Raw genomic sequence first — 15,610 nt, 5'->3', positions numbered from 1 at the left:
AGGGATTAAACATCAGTTCGTCTTATCTCTTGGGTCATGTCGTTGGTACCGGTTTACGAATGAAAATCCGTTCAACCTTCCTTATTTAACAAGTCTTATGAATGGTACGCGAGTCATGTCATGTCGGCAAGTACATAATTACCTACATAAACAAATTACATTTAGGTAATTTCGGCGTGTGGAAAGATTGTAATATCTGCACAGGTCGGGGAACCTTAGAGATAGCTGACTGGTCCACCAATTAAAATGATGTGAATAAAGTAGATTCATCTACAATGTCGTAATGAACGTCATGTTGGCACCCAATCGAATCATAGTTATGCAAAAATGCATTTACTACGCCTTCGCAAGTGACATTGCATTGAGACGTTCCTTGCTTCAAGCCACCATCGCAGCATCGTTAGTGTAGATAACACAAACGATCCTCTAGGCAACGCTGAGGTATTTATAAATTGAAAAGATTGACATTAGGTAGCTAGCACCGATTAAGGGCCACTATACTCGGGGTCTTAGGCATCGAACTGATCAATCTTCTGAACAGCTTTGTTAGGTATTTTCGGGTTCGAAAACGTGTTCGGCCATGAAGAACTCTCAACAGCGGTGAGAAAATAAATATAAACATACCACCACAATACTTCCGCAGTGTAACCCAATGAGAATGAGGCTCGAATAGAGTTTCTTACATCAGAAAACCGATCGAGCTTAATATGATATCAACCCGATGGGTGCAGATGGGTTTTAGAGTGTCTCGGAAACCTCGGAAGTAATCGCTAAGGAGTCCACGACCCGGCAAGCTGGGTTGAGCACTGTTCGACATGATCGTCGCTGGAGCCGAGGTGTGGGTGGTAGCTCGAGTGGACCAATGACCTGTCTTGTTCGTAGAGGGGACAACAGGGGTCCTGCTTGGTTTACACGTGTCATACTCGAACCCAGGGTCTGGATAAAGCTAGTAATAGCTGCATTTAATATGGCCTTCTATTCGACTGGGTACACGCATGAATTGACACGGTCCACCGGGTGTATCCGCCCGAAGTGTATCATCCCATAGAAGAGCCAAATAATGGCATAGGCGACATGTGGCTGCGGGGTTGATCATCCCAAATCAAGGAACCGATGTAACTTGGGCTGATTATCATCGGTTCTGCCGCTAATATGTTAACGGTGTTCGAATATCAAAGAACATCTGGGTCGACTGAGACCACTGGGGTCAACGGGGATTTACGAAACCCGCCGACTTGGTAACGTGGACTAGTCAGAGAGGATAATTTCCCGAATTACCAGATCTCTCGTGTTCTGGAGTCTCGAACGTAACAAATCCCATGTCAAATTCCGAGGATTTACAACCGATATCATCGTGGCTTGGCTGGCAAATGTGTTGAGTAGCGAATTACCCATCCAGATGTAAAAAGAAAATATACGATCGGGATCTTCACCATTACCGGCCGTGGATAACTGCCTAGTATAGCTAGTCTACCGTTATTACGTCTCGACATGGTAGCATGTATGTAAGTCCTTGCAGGCGTACTATGTAACTAAAGAAGGATGAATCCTCCATGCAATTGCATCGTAGTTTTGTGGACCGTACATGGTCTTGCTTACGTTGTGACACTTGGTGTTTCCCCGGCGTATCTTTAGGTCATATTCTATTTATTTATTTTTTTAACCCCGGGTCCCAGTTCCGGCGTAGTGTCGCAGAATGCTTCGCATCGCAGATATCCAATGAGAATGCCAATGTTTAAGTCTTGAACCGCGTAGCTGGAGCCGCGTAGCGCAACCTTCCCGCAAAGCTAAGTCATACCCGGTGGCTGGTGGATCGGAAGAGTGCCTACACGAGCGAAATATGGTAAGTAGTGATATACATATATCCTGGGGAGGATCCCTTAAGTGTTTTAACAATTACCGGAGGATTTCACCTAAAATCGGCTTGTCACTTACCTACCTAGTAGCCACCTAGGAAACGCTGCTATGGACTTCCAAATTTGCTTTGGTCTCTCCCTAGTCGAGACACTTATCACCTCCGCCTTGAGTCCAACTCATGAGGCATTCTCAGACCTGCCGACAAGCAAAACACTTCTTTTTCTAGGATTCTTCAGTGCACAGTGGGCGTTGATTAAATTTTATCGTGTTTTTATATATCCATATTTCGTTTCTCCGTTAAGGGGCATACCTGGCCCAAAGGTACTATGAATTTCCTTTCTTGATTTCTATCATGATAGGTGCTAACAATAACTTAGGATAACCATTTCTTTATCGGTCAACTTTTACATCTTTATAGAGCCGCGACTCCTATTGATCAGTATATGAGCTGGTCTGCGACATGGCCCGAATCACCGTTCATCCGTTATCCCATCCTTGCCAACAAAGAAATCCTCCTAATAAACACCATCGAGGCTCATAAGCAGGTATTACAGACTAAGTGCTATGACTTCGTTAAGCCAAAGTTCCTGGAAAGGCTGCTTGGCGAGATCGTCGGCACAGGTCTCCTATTTGCTGAGAACCATGAACATAAGAAACAACGAAGAATGATTCTAAGTATGCGAGAGTCATGACCTAAACTAGGTACTACAGGATTTACTGATATGTGCTACTCAGATGTCTTCTCCGTGCCTAATATGAAGAAGCTCATCCCAGTCTTCCAACAAAAGGCAGAGGAGATGACAGTGTTTATTGAGCGCAAGATAAAGGAGAACGGCACGAAAAATCTTGAAGGTCCGTATAACCCTATATATCACATAAAGGTTGCACATATTAATGGGTGAATAATGAATAGTTCAAAAAATATTCACCAAAGCTACTTTGGATGCTATTGGAGTTGCAGCCCTAGGTATCGAATTAGAGAACCTTCGATCGGAGGAATTGAAATTGGATTTCCTACAATGTTACATCCGCATGCTCTCGCAACCACCAGTGAGCGCACTAATCAGCTTCATTCACGTCCACATACCGATTCGCCGATTCATACCCTTAGAGGCCAATTGGGGTTTCATGCGAGCGATGCGAGGAGTTCACAGCATGCTTAACCAATGTATCGAGGAACGTATTCGAGACCTCAAGTCTACGGACCGAGAGAAGGTCGGCGGGACCGAGTCTCGGGACTTGCTGACTTACATGATTGAGGAACGGGAACTACAGAAAGAGGAACTCACCATTGCAGATATCCGCGGTCATGTGAGTTATAAATACAACATTGTAAATGTCAGCAGATCCAAACTAACTACAATAGTTGCAAAATTTCCTTTCTGCCGGCCACGAAACAACATCCGGCGCTCTGACATGGGCTTCTTACGTCTTAGCTACCCGACCAGATATCCAAGATAGATTAAGGGATGAAGTAGTTCAGAACCTAGGCACGTTCGGAATCCCTACTTACAACGAAATCGAGAAACTCTCCTACCTTAAAGACTTCCTCCAAGAAGTGCTACGAGTGTACACTCCAGGTGAGTTATCCATTTCCGCATACAATCGGCCGATGGTACTATGAGGAAATTTGCTAACCGAACCATCATAGCACCGGCTACCTGGAGAGAAGCAGCCAAGGATGTCACGATATGCGGACAATTCCTACCTAAGGGGACACAACTCGTGCTTAGCCCACCCGTAACGAACCTGTCTCCTCGAATATGGGGTCCCGACGCTCGCGAGTTCATACCAGAACGGTGGGAATCATTAACGGACGATGCCACGACACCATACGCAACACAGACGTTCGGGAACGGGCCGCGCATATGTATCGGCAAGAGCTACTCGCTACTTGCGTTTAAGGTGATGATGATCGAGCTACTACGAAGCTTCCGCTTCTCGCGCAGCCCGCAACTCGAGGCACTAGGTGACGGGCCGGTACCCGTCCAGAACCCGGCTGTGACGTGGCGGCCTAAAGGGGGAATGACGGTTCACTTGGAAAAGATTACGTGGTCGTAATGGGGATACGGGATTACTGGGTTTGTGTACGGGGTTATGTGTACCATGGTTTAATGTTACGAATATGATGACTGATGATAACTGAATTCGGCTGGCTTTGACGTGACATGGGATGTTTGTATGTATCGATTGGCTCGGGGATAGCCGTTTCCATTGTGACCTAAGGCGGGCAGCAAGTATCCAGGTTATACATGAGGCTGGAAGAGATACCAAGGTCCTAAAGGGATATCGTTAATTTCTTCCCTATGATCCTTTAGTCTTTCTTTCGTATGCCAACCTCAGTATACCGAGAATTGTGAGAATATAGCTGCCGATCAAATTGTCAGATGATGTTTGTTCCAGAATCCAGAGACCAAAATGAAAACTTCTGTAGATCCGTTCCTAAAGTTGTGATGCTTCGTACTTTCAACTAAGACGGAATAGAAAGAACTCCACGGCGAAGTCATGGATCTAGGATAGATTCGGAAACTCGGCTCCGCGAAGATGTATGGGCTCATGCAAGGAGGATGCAATGATCAACGGCGAATTGATGTTGGTGGTCGTCACTTAACCTTACCCTTGAGACCGGACCGACCGAAGTCGTACGGAAAATGACCTAAAATGAACTTCACCCCGCGCCGCAAGGGCTTTTTGATGGACCAGGATTTGAAATGCCATTCGAAAAAGGCGTTGAGGATTATTAATAAGTAAATTCGAGAGGCTCGCTTCACCAGTGTGTCAATTGATAATTAAAGCCACAGATGATGATTCAATGGTAAAAACAATCGGTGCTAATACTTTCTAGGTAAGTTAATATTTAATCCTAGATTATATTAGATCTTAAAATCTGAGAATACGTGCGTGGAGAAGTTTAACTAATTTGAAAGGATAATGAGATGGTTCATGTTCATCATCCCTCTCTCATGCAAGTTGATGTAAGGGGTAAGGGGCTGGGCTGTCTGCTTAGTAATTCTTTTCCCGGAAATACTTAGGAAGTATCACCCCAGCACCCCGGCACCCCGATCCTTACCCCGGTCCGTAAAAAGAAAATAGATAGCTCCGAACTTTTACCGCCGTTGTAACTTGTATTTTCCACGGCTCGTTCTAAAATATTCACATCTACGAATTTCTTCTCCCGACGCACAGTTCATCATCGCATCATCACCAACGAGAACCCCTGGCTCCCCCTCCAACAAGACAAGCCATCGAGGGGTAACGGAGTTTAGTTTGCGGCGACGGTAACACAACGTCAAAGACCAATTACCGAATTCATTAAAAATTGGTAAGAGTGTTATTATTTTCACTTTTGTGACATTTTGTAACATTTATCTTCGTTTACTTTACTTTGCTTCAATGTTCCTCGAGCCGAAAGATAAGGATATTTGGATATGTAATTGGTGGTGTTTTACTGTGTTTCATACGGAGGAGAAAGAACCTGAAAGACAAGATAAGAACCTGGAATATAGGAATAAGTTTATGTGACATGTCAAATAAGTGCGTATTGTTGATAAGTAACATGTCTAGGTTAGGTCACACTCCGAGACAAGATGCCGGCAATTATGGATGACCCGTCCAGTCCGACCATCTACCGCGTCACCGGTCAGGCTCCTTTCCCGGACCCAAATAAGCCGGAACTACCGTCCAACGTTCTGCCTCGTCAGGTGACCTTAAGGGACCGCCAAACTATCGCCACCGTCGTGCCGTTCGCCTCTCGTGATCAAGTCCCGGTGTCCCTACTAGCATACCTTTCGGACCAGTTCGCAAAGGAAATTGAGGGCGGTGATACCTATCCCATGACAGATCCCATGCCCCTCGAAAAGTTTTCCGCCTACTGGTTTCAGAATTTTGCCGGTATAATGCTTCTAGGCCAAATTGAGAGCGCCGTTGACGTGGTTGAGGGTAAGGATTGGTCCCGGGAGTGCCTCGGCAGCTTTTATATCAAGCCGAATTACCCTGGCCGCAGTAGTCATGTCTGCAATGGTGGATTTCTCGTCACCGAAGCCACCCGTAATCGCGGTGTCGGCCGGCTTATGGGCGAGAGTTACCTAGACTGGGCGCCGAAACTTGGATACTCGTACTCGGTCTTCAATCTCGTTTACGAGACAAACGTGGCTTCATGCAAGATCTGGGATGCGCTCGGCTTTAAGCGCATCGGGCGCGTTAAGGGTTGCGGCAACCTTAAGTCGTACCCTGACCGGCTGATCGACGCCATCATCTACGGGCGGGACCTAGGACCTGGCGCCGGCGAGGGTAACGGCGAACCCCTTCTCGTGAGTGAAGAGCGTTTCGACAAAATCAAATTCTACCTCAAATACGGGCGCTACCCGAATGGATCTGACCGCGCCGAAAAAAGCAGGCTCCGGAGCGCCGCGACGCACTATAAGTTACTCGACAACGACGTCCTAATGCTTAAAGATAAAGAAGTTATCAGCGATCCCGTCCGCCAGATGGATATCTCGCGTCGTCTTCACGAGGCCGGCGGTCACGCAGGCATCAATAAGACCACAGCTACGATCGCGGAGAAGTACCATTGGAGTCGCGTTAAAGAGACGGTTTCGCATGTAATTAGGACGTGTGACCAATGCAAGGAAGCGGGCAAGACACCTTCTGTTCAGAATCAAACTAGCTCCCGACGCCTCACCGTAAACTCCAGCTGCGACGTTGTCAACCTTGATACTATGCCGCCAAGAATGTCTCCCGTCGAAGCGACTGGACCCGGAAGCGTTGACGCGACTGGCAGGGTCCTCGAGCTACAGACGCCTACTCACAATGATCTACCCCCATTAGTCGGCCCTCCCAACCCATATGCCCACCCTAGTGATATCACGTCCTTGTTAAATCCTCCTATGCAAGTGCCATCAGAAACCGGCTTATCCCCTCATCACCCCTTAATGCAAAGCCAACTCCACCACGATTCCGCGGCTACTCTCGCCTCGCTACACGAAGCCGTGGACATGTACCATCCTATAGACCCTCAGATAATATCCCAATCCGCGCACCAGCAACCAACCCATCATCATCCTCACGCGTTCAACTCCTTCCACCCTAATGACACAGTAACCCACTCCAGCCCTCACCCCTCACACGCATCGTTATCGGGCCATGAACAATACAGCCCACACCCCGCTTCCTTACACGCCCCTATGTCTTCTTTCCAGACTCAAACTCACCATCACCCACACCATCCAGGCCCGCATCACGAACCCGACTCCTTCCAAGCCCTACTTCATGAGGCGGACAGCGTCGATGGCGATAGCCACCATGCGCTACACGGACACCCCGACGACCCATCAGAACACGACCAAGTCGCTATGGATCGCAGTTTAAACATGTTGATCGGATCTGAGATGGACATCGACGACGTAGTACACCACAATCACGACATCGATCACAAACGCATGGACGAAGACGGTGGCGTCGGCGGTAGAGGCACATACGACGTTGTCGAGGAGGTTTTGGTAGAAGAGAGCGACACGGCCAAGCGCAGTAGCATCTACCATATCGTATTTACGCCTGGCGCCTGAGTGGTGGTAATGATATAGGGTTCCGTTGCGTTACATGCCCTTTTCCACTTCGCGTTTAAAAACATTTGCATTGGATACCCAAAACATATTTTCACATCATTAGAAGAGGATATCTTAGATGGTTGGAATGGCCCGATTTAGGATATCGGAACTACCTTGGTACATGATAAAAGCATTACAGGATGTATAATTATTGATACTAGATATTCTTACGGCATTGGATAGACACATGGGGCATTTATGTATTATCTTCTTTCATAGACAAGTACTTATATTTTGCTCGGATATATCATTTTATACAGATGACGTTCATGCTAGGAAGTACATTACTCCCCTCATTGATCATGAACTAGGGAAAATTTGCCCCTAAGCCTAGATCTGACCCTATCCTACTAGAAAGGGGTAGATTCAGGAGTTATGGGATCAACTGCGGGCTTTTCTGTTTCCTTCATGCCGCTCCCATACTTTTCCTCGGCACGCATGAACTTGACAACGTCGAGCGGCGTTGTCCATGACACGATACCTCTTTTCGCATCTTGTTTACGCCGCTTCTGACCTGTCTCGCCTGCTCGACCGAGGACGCTGCCGATGACGGATAGACACCGCAGACTATTTGAAAATTAGCATCGGTTCCATTGATATAACATGAATAATAAAGGATATAGGATACTCTATCCTATATAAGATAAAGCCAGAGGAAATCAGGGGCAAAAACGTACCTATCATCATTCGCCGGGATCCCGTACGTAACCCACGTCGGCTCCGTGTTCGTATCAATAACGCCAATCGTCGGCACATTAACCAGCGCACACTCATGCAGCAGCACATAATTCTCCAACGGGTTCAAACACACCACCAGATCCGGGATCAACGGCCTGCGGTCCTGCAGATGTCTCTCGAACCCGACCACGGGCTCGTCGTTCTCGTCCAGAATCTGCATCTCCAGACCGTTGAGAATAACCTCACTGTTCGTAATCGACCCAGGCGTCCACTTCGTGAATAAATGACAGGCCCCCGCTAGCCGCGCCGCTTGTGTCACGATCTGCATTTGTCCCTGACGTGTGCCGACGAAGAGGATCAAACCCCCGTGGTAGGCGACTTCTTCCACCACGCGCGCGGCTCGTCGTAGATGCGCGGCTGTCTGCTCGAGCGAGATGATGTGAATGCCTTGGCGTATACCGTAGATATACCGCGCGTTCGCGGGGTTCCACAGGGAGGCGTGGTGGCCCATGTGAGCCTGGGATGCCATCAGCAGCTCTAGCGTGACGTCCTTCGGGCCAGGCGGGTTATTGAAGACATCGTTAGGTCGGTACGTGCGTTTCACGTAAGCACCCAGCCGACCGATCTTCGATCGGAGCTCTTGCGCGACCTTGTAGTCTTCGACGATGGTGTCCGAGACGATGGGTTTCTTCCGGCGGGAGGCGCGGGCGCTGGCTGTGAAGATTGACGGGGGTTGGGGGGCTTTGATTTCGAAGGCTGCGGCTGCGGCGGCGAGGTCGGCGTCTGATACGCCGGTTATACCGGTTGGTGATGAGGATGAGGTATCTTCCGTGGAGAGGCGGCGGAGGTAGGCCTGGCGGAGAGGGGTTGCCAGTGCCTTGCGGGCTGAAATTGTCGTGTTAGCTAGTATATCTACTTGTATGTACGAAGAAGATCTGTAGGAGACTTACCATGACGAACACCTAAATCTCTTATAATCATGGTTATGACGATTGCTGCGATATCGTGTAGTTCCACGAAGCTCTATCGCGACTTTTTTCTCCAATTGATCGATGCAAGATTCAAGTTCAATTGACAGGGGTCCGATTAGGGACAACGTAATCCCGCGCCGACCCACAATTTCATTTAACTTTAATTCTGTACGTAATTATGTACCCAAGTACATTTACATACATTCCCTGTGCGTTGGCAGTGCGACTTCCCCCCTTAAACCGGGGACCACGAAATGCTTCAATGACGTATCATTTCGCAAATGCAAATTGTTAAAAATAGGAAAGCGTAAAAAACTCAAGTTATTTCAATAGGCCAGGTATAAGTTAGCTATTACTAAGTGATCTCTATTCACCACTAGGATCGAGAAGAAGTATCTACATCCCCGTCTCGCATTCCCATCCCTCTTTGCCCTCGCAAACTCCAATAGCTATGCTTCAACGCCCAACTACGAAAACTTCTTACCGGCTCGTCGCCCTCGAGATGGTGAAAACGCCAACGATGACCACTGCTAGGGCGACGATGGCACCGGGGAGCAGTAACTCGTTAGGCACGCCGGCGATAACCTGCTCTGGCTCTATGTATGCACTGCTTCTCTTACGACGCCTAGCCGTTGCATAGTCCTCGTCGCTCTCATACTCCTCATCGTCATCTTGCACATGTCGTCTGCGACGAACATCCGAGGGAGCCGAGCTCGCAGCCGGTGTAATAGCTGAGACGTCGGGTTGGGTGGCGGCAACCGGCGGCTTCTCAGGGTCATGTACGAAGAGATCAACCTTCTCGCGATGATGGTGTCGCGCTAGTAGGACCGCTTCAAGGAGATCTTGATCGGTCGTGATGCTGACTGTGTCGCCCTCATCATCCAAGTAGCTCATAGCGAAACCACCAGGACTCAGTCTGCCATCCTCTACTACTGGCGCTCCGCCGATGGCTTCCACTTCACTGCCGAGCTTACCTAACACGTTCTCAACGAATTGTTCGATTCCCTCGCTCGCGATGATCTGCAACCGATGGACACGGCCACTTGGTGCCTTGAATTTAAACGCGAACGGCGCATCTCCCGGCTGTTGGTGAGCGAGCGAGGAATGTACCGGAGACGATTCCATGCCCACATGGGAAGCACTATCACCCGGCGCCACCATCTCGTTCATACGTTCACGCTGAGCATCCGGTGACAATATAGATCGAGATACCATCGTCCCACCATGGTGATGGCTGCCATCTCCAGAAACCATCGACTCCGTCTCGTTATCGAGCGAGAGCCAGAACTTGTTCCATGCAGGGCCTTCGCTGTCGCCCGACGTGCCCATGGTGTTGATCTGCTCAAGTGTCGCATAGGTCAGCTTAAGCACGTCAACCATGCCGACGATTTCACCCTGGTCATTCATAACCGGAAGATTGAGGTAGTGACCGTCTATATAATATGTTAGCTAACGACATCCTTATTTGCGATATTTAGTAGACCATCGACTAACCATGCATCTTTCGGAGAGCGGCTTGGATGCTCATATCCATAGGAGCGAAATCAGGGTGCGGCGTCATGACGCGGACGACGCTGCAAGTCGCAGGGTCTAGGCCAGGAGCAATAACTCGCAGTACCACATCCTTGCTCGTGAAGATACCCGTAATCTGACCTTGGTCTTGAACTAACACGGCGGTGGTGCGGTTGTCCTTCATCAATGCTGCAGCCTCCTTTACGGTAGTCCTGACGCTGACGGTCGTGGGCGGCGTGCCATTCAGCACGCTCTCCAGAGTTGGCCCGGACATTTTGGAGCGCAGAGCCTCGACATACTGGATGATCTGCTGGGGCTGGCTAGTGCCCAGCTCCGACTGCACACCTTCCAAAGCGGCATAGAGCTTTGTTGAAGATGCATAGGCGCGCTCTAGCTTTTCCATAGCATCATAAAAACACTTCGTAATATCGAGGATACCCGAGATGTCTTGGTTTTCATCCATGACAGGCAAATGTCTAAAACCTCTGCGAACCATGAGGTCAAGCGCTTCGGTAGCGCTGGTATCGGTGCGGGCGCAAAGGGGGTTCGTGGTCATGATCTCGGCGATAGTAACATTGTTGGCTTTTTGACCGGCGCCGACTACTCGGAAAGCCAAATCTTTAGCCGTAAAGATACCAGCGATTCTGTCATCGTCATCTGTAACTAATACGCAGTCCTCTCTCTTGGCTGCCATAAGCTGAGCAGCCTCGGCGACAGTGGTAAGCGGCTTGATCTGGAGGGCAGGGCTAGGCTTGAGAGCGAGAACGGTTCCAGGTGGGGCTTTGCGCGAATGTCGAGCTCGGCCGGTGAGATGCTTCTTCTTGGAGAGATCGCTCTCCAACTTTTTTCGGATGGCCTATTGACCAAGGTCAGCATCCAATAGGGTAGGAAGTAATGGTAGGCATAGCGCCGTATACCTCATCTCTTTTGCTCTGCTTCTGTCTACTTGCGCTAATTCCGGAGGCGGCATCGCTCGGTGAGGGTTGGTGAGAATTACCATGAGCATCGAGAACTGGTCTAGGAATATTTGAATTGGCAGGACTGGCAGCTCCTCCGAATGGATCTCGCCCGCCGCGATTCTGTCCGCGACTCGGCGTACCTCTCATGGTGCCCGACATGGTGAAAGAAGAATATCAAGTGGAGGTGAAAGATGGATTTATTGGTGATTGATAGTTGCTAATAGTACCGATGCTATGCACGAGTTGCAAAAAATGATCGAAGAAAATCTCGAAAAATTCAACTGCCAATAGAAAGGCAAGCCGAATGTCCGGATCCTATCGAGCAAATCGAGCAAATCGTATTAGCAACAGTAGCAGATGCAGCAACGTTGATCGAATGATGTTTGATTACACCCCCTCTATTTCTAGCGAAGATAGAATGGAGATGGAGGAGATAAAAGTATCGGTCAGCCCTGGAGACTAGAGAATAATGCCGCTCTTTCGGGTTAAATTTTTGTGGATCCTTCAAGTTGTCTCGGCGACAGGGAAACCACATGCTCCCTGTCAGGCGAATACCGGTATGTGCCTACCTAATGTAGCACAAGATCAGTTGAAGGGTTCCGATTTAGGCATTCACTCATAGCTTTAGGAAGCCACAACCGCTGGGGTCAGGAGGGATAGGTTGGGGTAATGGTGGCTTGGTAGTTCCCCTCAATGAGGCTTGACAACTTACCGACCTTAACTTAAACATCGACCACGATTTGAATCTTGGCACTCTTCAATTCACTTTCAATCTTCCTGCTCTAAACCAAAAAGTAGAACAATCACAAGTTAAATGTTCAGAACTGATAAAATAGGAATCATTACATACATGCTCTTTCCAGCTGTCATTTTTTATCGTGGATTCAATAAATTGCCTACTCTAAGACCTAAGCATTTTTTCAGTCCCTCAAAATTTGATCGTTGACCATGGAACGCGATTATCACCTAATCTCAAAATAGGGGAACAACGAACATCAGAATCTCATATCACGAACGATTCAAAATCGCACAGAACCTCAATGGTGGTATCACCTTAAGAATATAAACAGTTCATGGTGTTCCATATACATACCCAGTACATACTAGGCACCTCGAAACGTCGACGTGGATAATAGGGATAGGATCCCTTTAACGAATCAATTATCTAGGTATAAAAGGGGTACCAAATGCAAAATACATAGCTCGTTTTGAAGGACGACGTCACCAAGTCGCTAGCATGGTACGTCTTTCAGCCTTGGACAGTGACGGCTACTCCGAGTCCGCCCCGCCATCGTCGGGAGGTGCGCAGTTGCTTGCCCAATGATATTGCGTCTTATATCTCGGCGCATCAAGAGTTCAAGACTTCTCCTATCCGACTATTTGGCTATCGGCGACTTAGTCTTCTCGTGGCTCGGAGGTCTACTCTTGGTCACGGGTGGTAAACTCCCTATCAAGTCATTTTTCATGGTAATCATACCTACTTCGATAAAACTAAGCTGTCTGCCAACCATTGGAACAACGCTAGTCTAGCTAGCATCTAAATCTATGAAGCAACGAGGTTCACCAGCGACTCAGTCACAGTAACGAACGCGTATCACGGTTATGAATTACAGCCTTCTCACCCCCAGGATAGCTTGAATAGCCAGGCCACAAGCTCGGCCCTAAGGGCTTCAACCCGTTACATACCAATGAAATGAAAGACATCGTCCTCATCAATTGCTAATGTAAGACGAGAGGTTGGGTGTCTAAGATTATATTAACGATACTTAACTCTAGTCGCTTTCGCCGGTTAGTATCGAACATTTATCTAAAAATTACACCATAACCCCCGAAACTTCATTCATCATTGGATATCAAAATTCATAAGCAGACCCAAACGCCCCTAATCCTCATAACCCAACAAAATGGTATATCATAATCCATAAAATACTCAATGATTTGTGACTACCCTATTCTTGGCCTCTTGGCTACCTCCATACGGCTGTGGCGCCCCGAGATAGACTGGTTCACCCTTGGGAACCGACGCGTATCGCCTGCGCTTCTGGCAGAAACTGTTGGTGGACGTTAGCAGATTCGTCGCATGGGTCATGGATGATGAATATGAAGACTTACAAGATACCAACAGCGATTCCGATGAGCACGGGAACACCAACACCGACGCTAACACCGATGATGAGTCTCTTATCAACTCCGCCGACTTCACCCAGCGGGTGCTCGGTGGAAACAGTGGGATCTCCTGACGTCGACTTTGGCGGTGGCGGTGTGTACGATACGGGAGACCCTGATGTGGCATCTATTGACTTCCTGTTGGTGCCGAAGGGAACCGGGGTGGCGACACCGGTTCCTGTGGACTGCGGGAAGGTAACATCTACTCCCGAAGCCACCGATGTGATGTAAGTCAGGGTACTGGTAACTTTGGTCGTGGTTTGCGAGGACACCGGGCAGTTCACCAGACCGGTGGTCATACAAGCCGTCCCCGTGAAAGTAACCTTCGAAGTGAGCGTCGTCGGCGTCAAGCTCTGGTCGGCTCTAGCAGTAACTGCTGCGGTGGTAGATACGGTAGTCGTCGTGGTCTTACCGATGGCACACACGTCGGCTATTGTTGTGTAGAAGATTGGGATGTTCGTGTTTGGACTGGGGCCCCACGTCTCCGCGCCAATCGCGAGGGTGGCTCCCGCGGCAGCAGCGAGGCCGAATTGATACGTCTGCTCTACTCTCAGGGCACAACCCGCGTCGTCTCCCTCTGGGGCCGCCGTTATGTTCGTCGCGAACTCAGCGATATCGGCCCAGACGCTGACACCCACGCCGGCGCTAGCTTTGGTGTTGAAGGAGAAGCTGGGGATTGCGACGCTAGGTGTAGAGAGCTCGAAGCCGGCTTTCACGCCTAGCCGTAATACGGCCTTGATCAAACCGCCCGCTCCTTGGACTGTTACGGGGAGGAACTCGAAGTTGGCTCCGTTGCTTCAAATTTCGGAGCTATCAGCACTGACACGATCATTTTGTGGAAGGTATAGATGGGTTTACTTACAATGTAATACTTGAGACGTTGTGTCCAAATAGGGACATGTCGAGACCTACACCGTCATCGAGTTTGATATGGATCCCACTACTGACGTCAATTTCAGCATCGACGCTTAGAATTAGATCGACGGAGAAGACGACGCCGAGGAACATGTCACTGCCTGCGGAAATACCGATGGGTGTGTTCGACGAGTACAGATTCAGGTTATAGGTGGCCCCGGCAGATAGCACGGTGTCGATGAGCAGGTATAGCTCTAGATCATCAAACTGAAATTGGAGATGGCATTCAGGGATGTCCGGCATGTCAACGTCGAAAGTGGCGTTAATCGGTGGGAAATCGAAGTCATCCAGGTCTATTCCATCCTTCAGATTGTGCAACACCGTTGGAAAGTAGTCCTCGATAGATTCGATGACTTGGTCAGTGATATTTGTGATGTCCTGCACTACTTCGCCGGTGAAGTTCCGGATCGCCTGGGACGCATTGAAGCTACCGTCAACTGAAAACTGCGCTGTCGCTTGACCTTTGATGTAGCATGTCGTACAGGTGATGTCGATGCCGGCGCTCAGCGACACATTGTTTTTCGTGCTCTGTTGAGCCGCAATGCTAAGCAAAATTGCGCCATTCCAACTTTTATCTAAAGTCGTGGTATTCTTCAGCACCGTATCTCTCTTGATTCCTGCAAGAGACCGTCGAAGCGCAAGAAGAGTATCTGCAGTTGATGAGCCAGGGGCATTTCGCACGTCGACTGCAAGATTCGGCGAAGGCGTAGCTGCTGAGACTGAGCTCAGAGCTAAAGCCGAAGTCAATGCGATGAGTGGGTTTGTCAAAAACATGTTGTGATATTGAATCGCCGACAATCTTGAATACGGCAGTAACAAAACCCGTGTCTTTCTTAACTACCTAGAATCCAAGGCGAGGCCGTATACATTTTCACGGGGAATAGTCTCCTCATATCTATCCTGAATCATTCGGCTCCTTCGAGCTCCAGCTTCCAAATTTCGTTGG

General features: G+C 48.8%; 4 protein-coding genes across 4 annotated transcripts; 2 read left to right on the top strand and 2 right to left on the bottom strand.

The window, feature by feature from the left end:
* The first annotated feature begins 1,780 nt into the window (after positions 1 to 1,780).
* GGS22DRAFT_159063 (cytochrome P450) lies at positions 1,781 to 4,137 on the top strand. The gene is made up of 6 exons (XM_047960736.1): positions 1,781 to 2,178; positions 2,235 to 2,532; positions 2,593 to 2,709; positions 2,771 to 3,168; positions 3,224 to 3,437; positions 3,509 to 4,137. Exons 1-6 carry the CDS (start codon positions 1,966 to 1,968, stop codon positions 3,916 to 3,918), a joined length of 1,650 nt encoding a protein of 549 aa, XP_047820793.1. The 5' UTR covers positions 1,781 to 1,965; the 3' UTR covers positions 3,919 to 4,137.
* Positions 4,138 to 5,042: 905 nt separating this feature from the next.
* Positions 5,043 to 7,673, top strand: GGS22DRAFT_159061 (uncharacterized protein). The gene is made up of 2 exons (XM_047960735.1): positions 5,043 to 5,179; positions 5,422 to 7,673. Exon 2 carries the CDS (start codon positions 5,445 to 5,447, stop codon positions 7,419 to 7,421), a length of 1,977 nt encoding a protein of 658 aa, XP_047820792.1. The 5' UTR covers positions 5,043 to 5,179; positions 5,422 to 5,444; the 3' UTR covers positions 7,422 to 7,673.
* A 140-nt stretch (positions 7,674 to 7,813) lies between these two features.
* Positions 7,814 to 11,742, bottom strand: GGS22DRAFT_178930 (uncharacterized protein; the record flags this gene model as incomplete). The annotated part of the gene is made up of 6 exons (XM_047963632.1): positions 7,814 to 8,030; positions 8,141 to 9,026; positions 9,092 to 9,162; positions 9,597 to 10,545; positions 10,607 to 11,480; positions 11,542 to 11,742. 6 exons carry the CDS (start codon positions 11,740 to 11,742, stop codon positions 7,814 to 7,816), a joined length of 3,198 nt encoding a protein of 1,065 aa, XP_047820791.1.
* A 1,771-nt stretch (positions 11,743 to 13,513) lies between these two features.
* Positions 13,514 to 15,438, bottom strand: GGS22DRAFT_187036 (uncharacterized protein; the record flags this gene model as incomplete). Its single annotated transcript, XM_047964536.1, has 3 exons — positions 13,514 to 13,634; positions 13,696 to 14,544; positions 14,612 to 15,438. 3 exons carry the CDS (start codon positions 15,436 to 15,438, stop codon positions 13,514 to 13,516), a joined length of 1,797 nt encoding a protein of 598 aa, XP_047820790.1.
* Between the last annotated feature and the right edge of the window lie 172 nt (positions 15,439 to 15,610).

The sequence above is a fragment of the Annulohypoxylon maeteangense genome (genome assembly GCF_022496945.1).
Source record: "Annulohypoxylon maeteangense strain CBS 123835 unplaced genomic scaffold GGS22scaffold_5, whole genome shotgun sequence".
Classification (NCBI taxonomy): domain Eukaryota; kingdom Fungi; phylum Ascomycota; class Sordariomycetes; order Xylariales; family Hypoxylaceae; genus Annulohypoxylon; species Annulohypoxylon maeteangense.
Note: the sequence above shows the minus strand (reverse complement) of the source record. Positions and strands in the feature narration are given on the sequence as shown.

Excerpts from the sequence above, each read along its gene's own strand:
- GGS22DRAFT_159063 (XM_047960736.1), top strand. The coding sequence starts at position 1,966 with ATGGACTTCCAAATTTGCTTTGGTCTCTCCCTAGTCGAGACACTTATC. Across the intron at positions 2,533-2,592 it reads ACAACGAAGAATGATTCTAA|ATGTCTTCTCCGTGCCTAAT; the intron begins GTATGCGAGAGT and ends TGTGCTACTCAG. Across the intron at positions 3,438-3,508 it reads GCTACGAGTGTACACTCCAG|CACCGGCTACCTGGAGAGAA; the intron begins GTGAGTTATCCA and ends GAACCATCATAG.
- GGS22DRAFT_159061 (XM_047960735.1), top strand. The coding sequence starts at position 5,445 with ATGCCGGCAATTATGGATGACCCGTCCAGTCCGACCATCTACCGCGTC.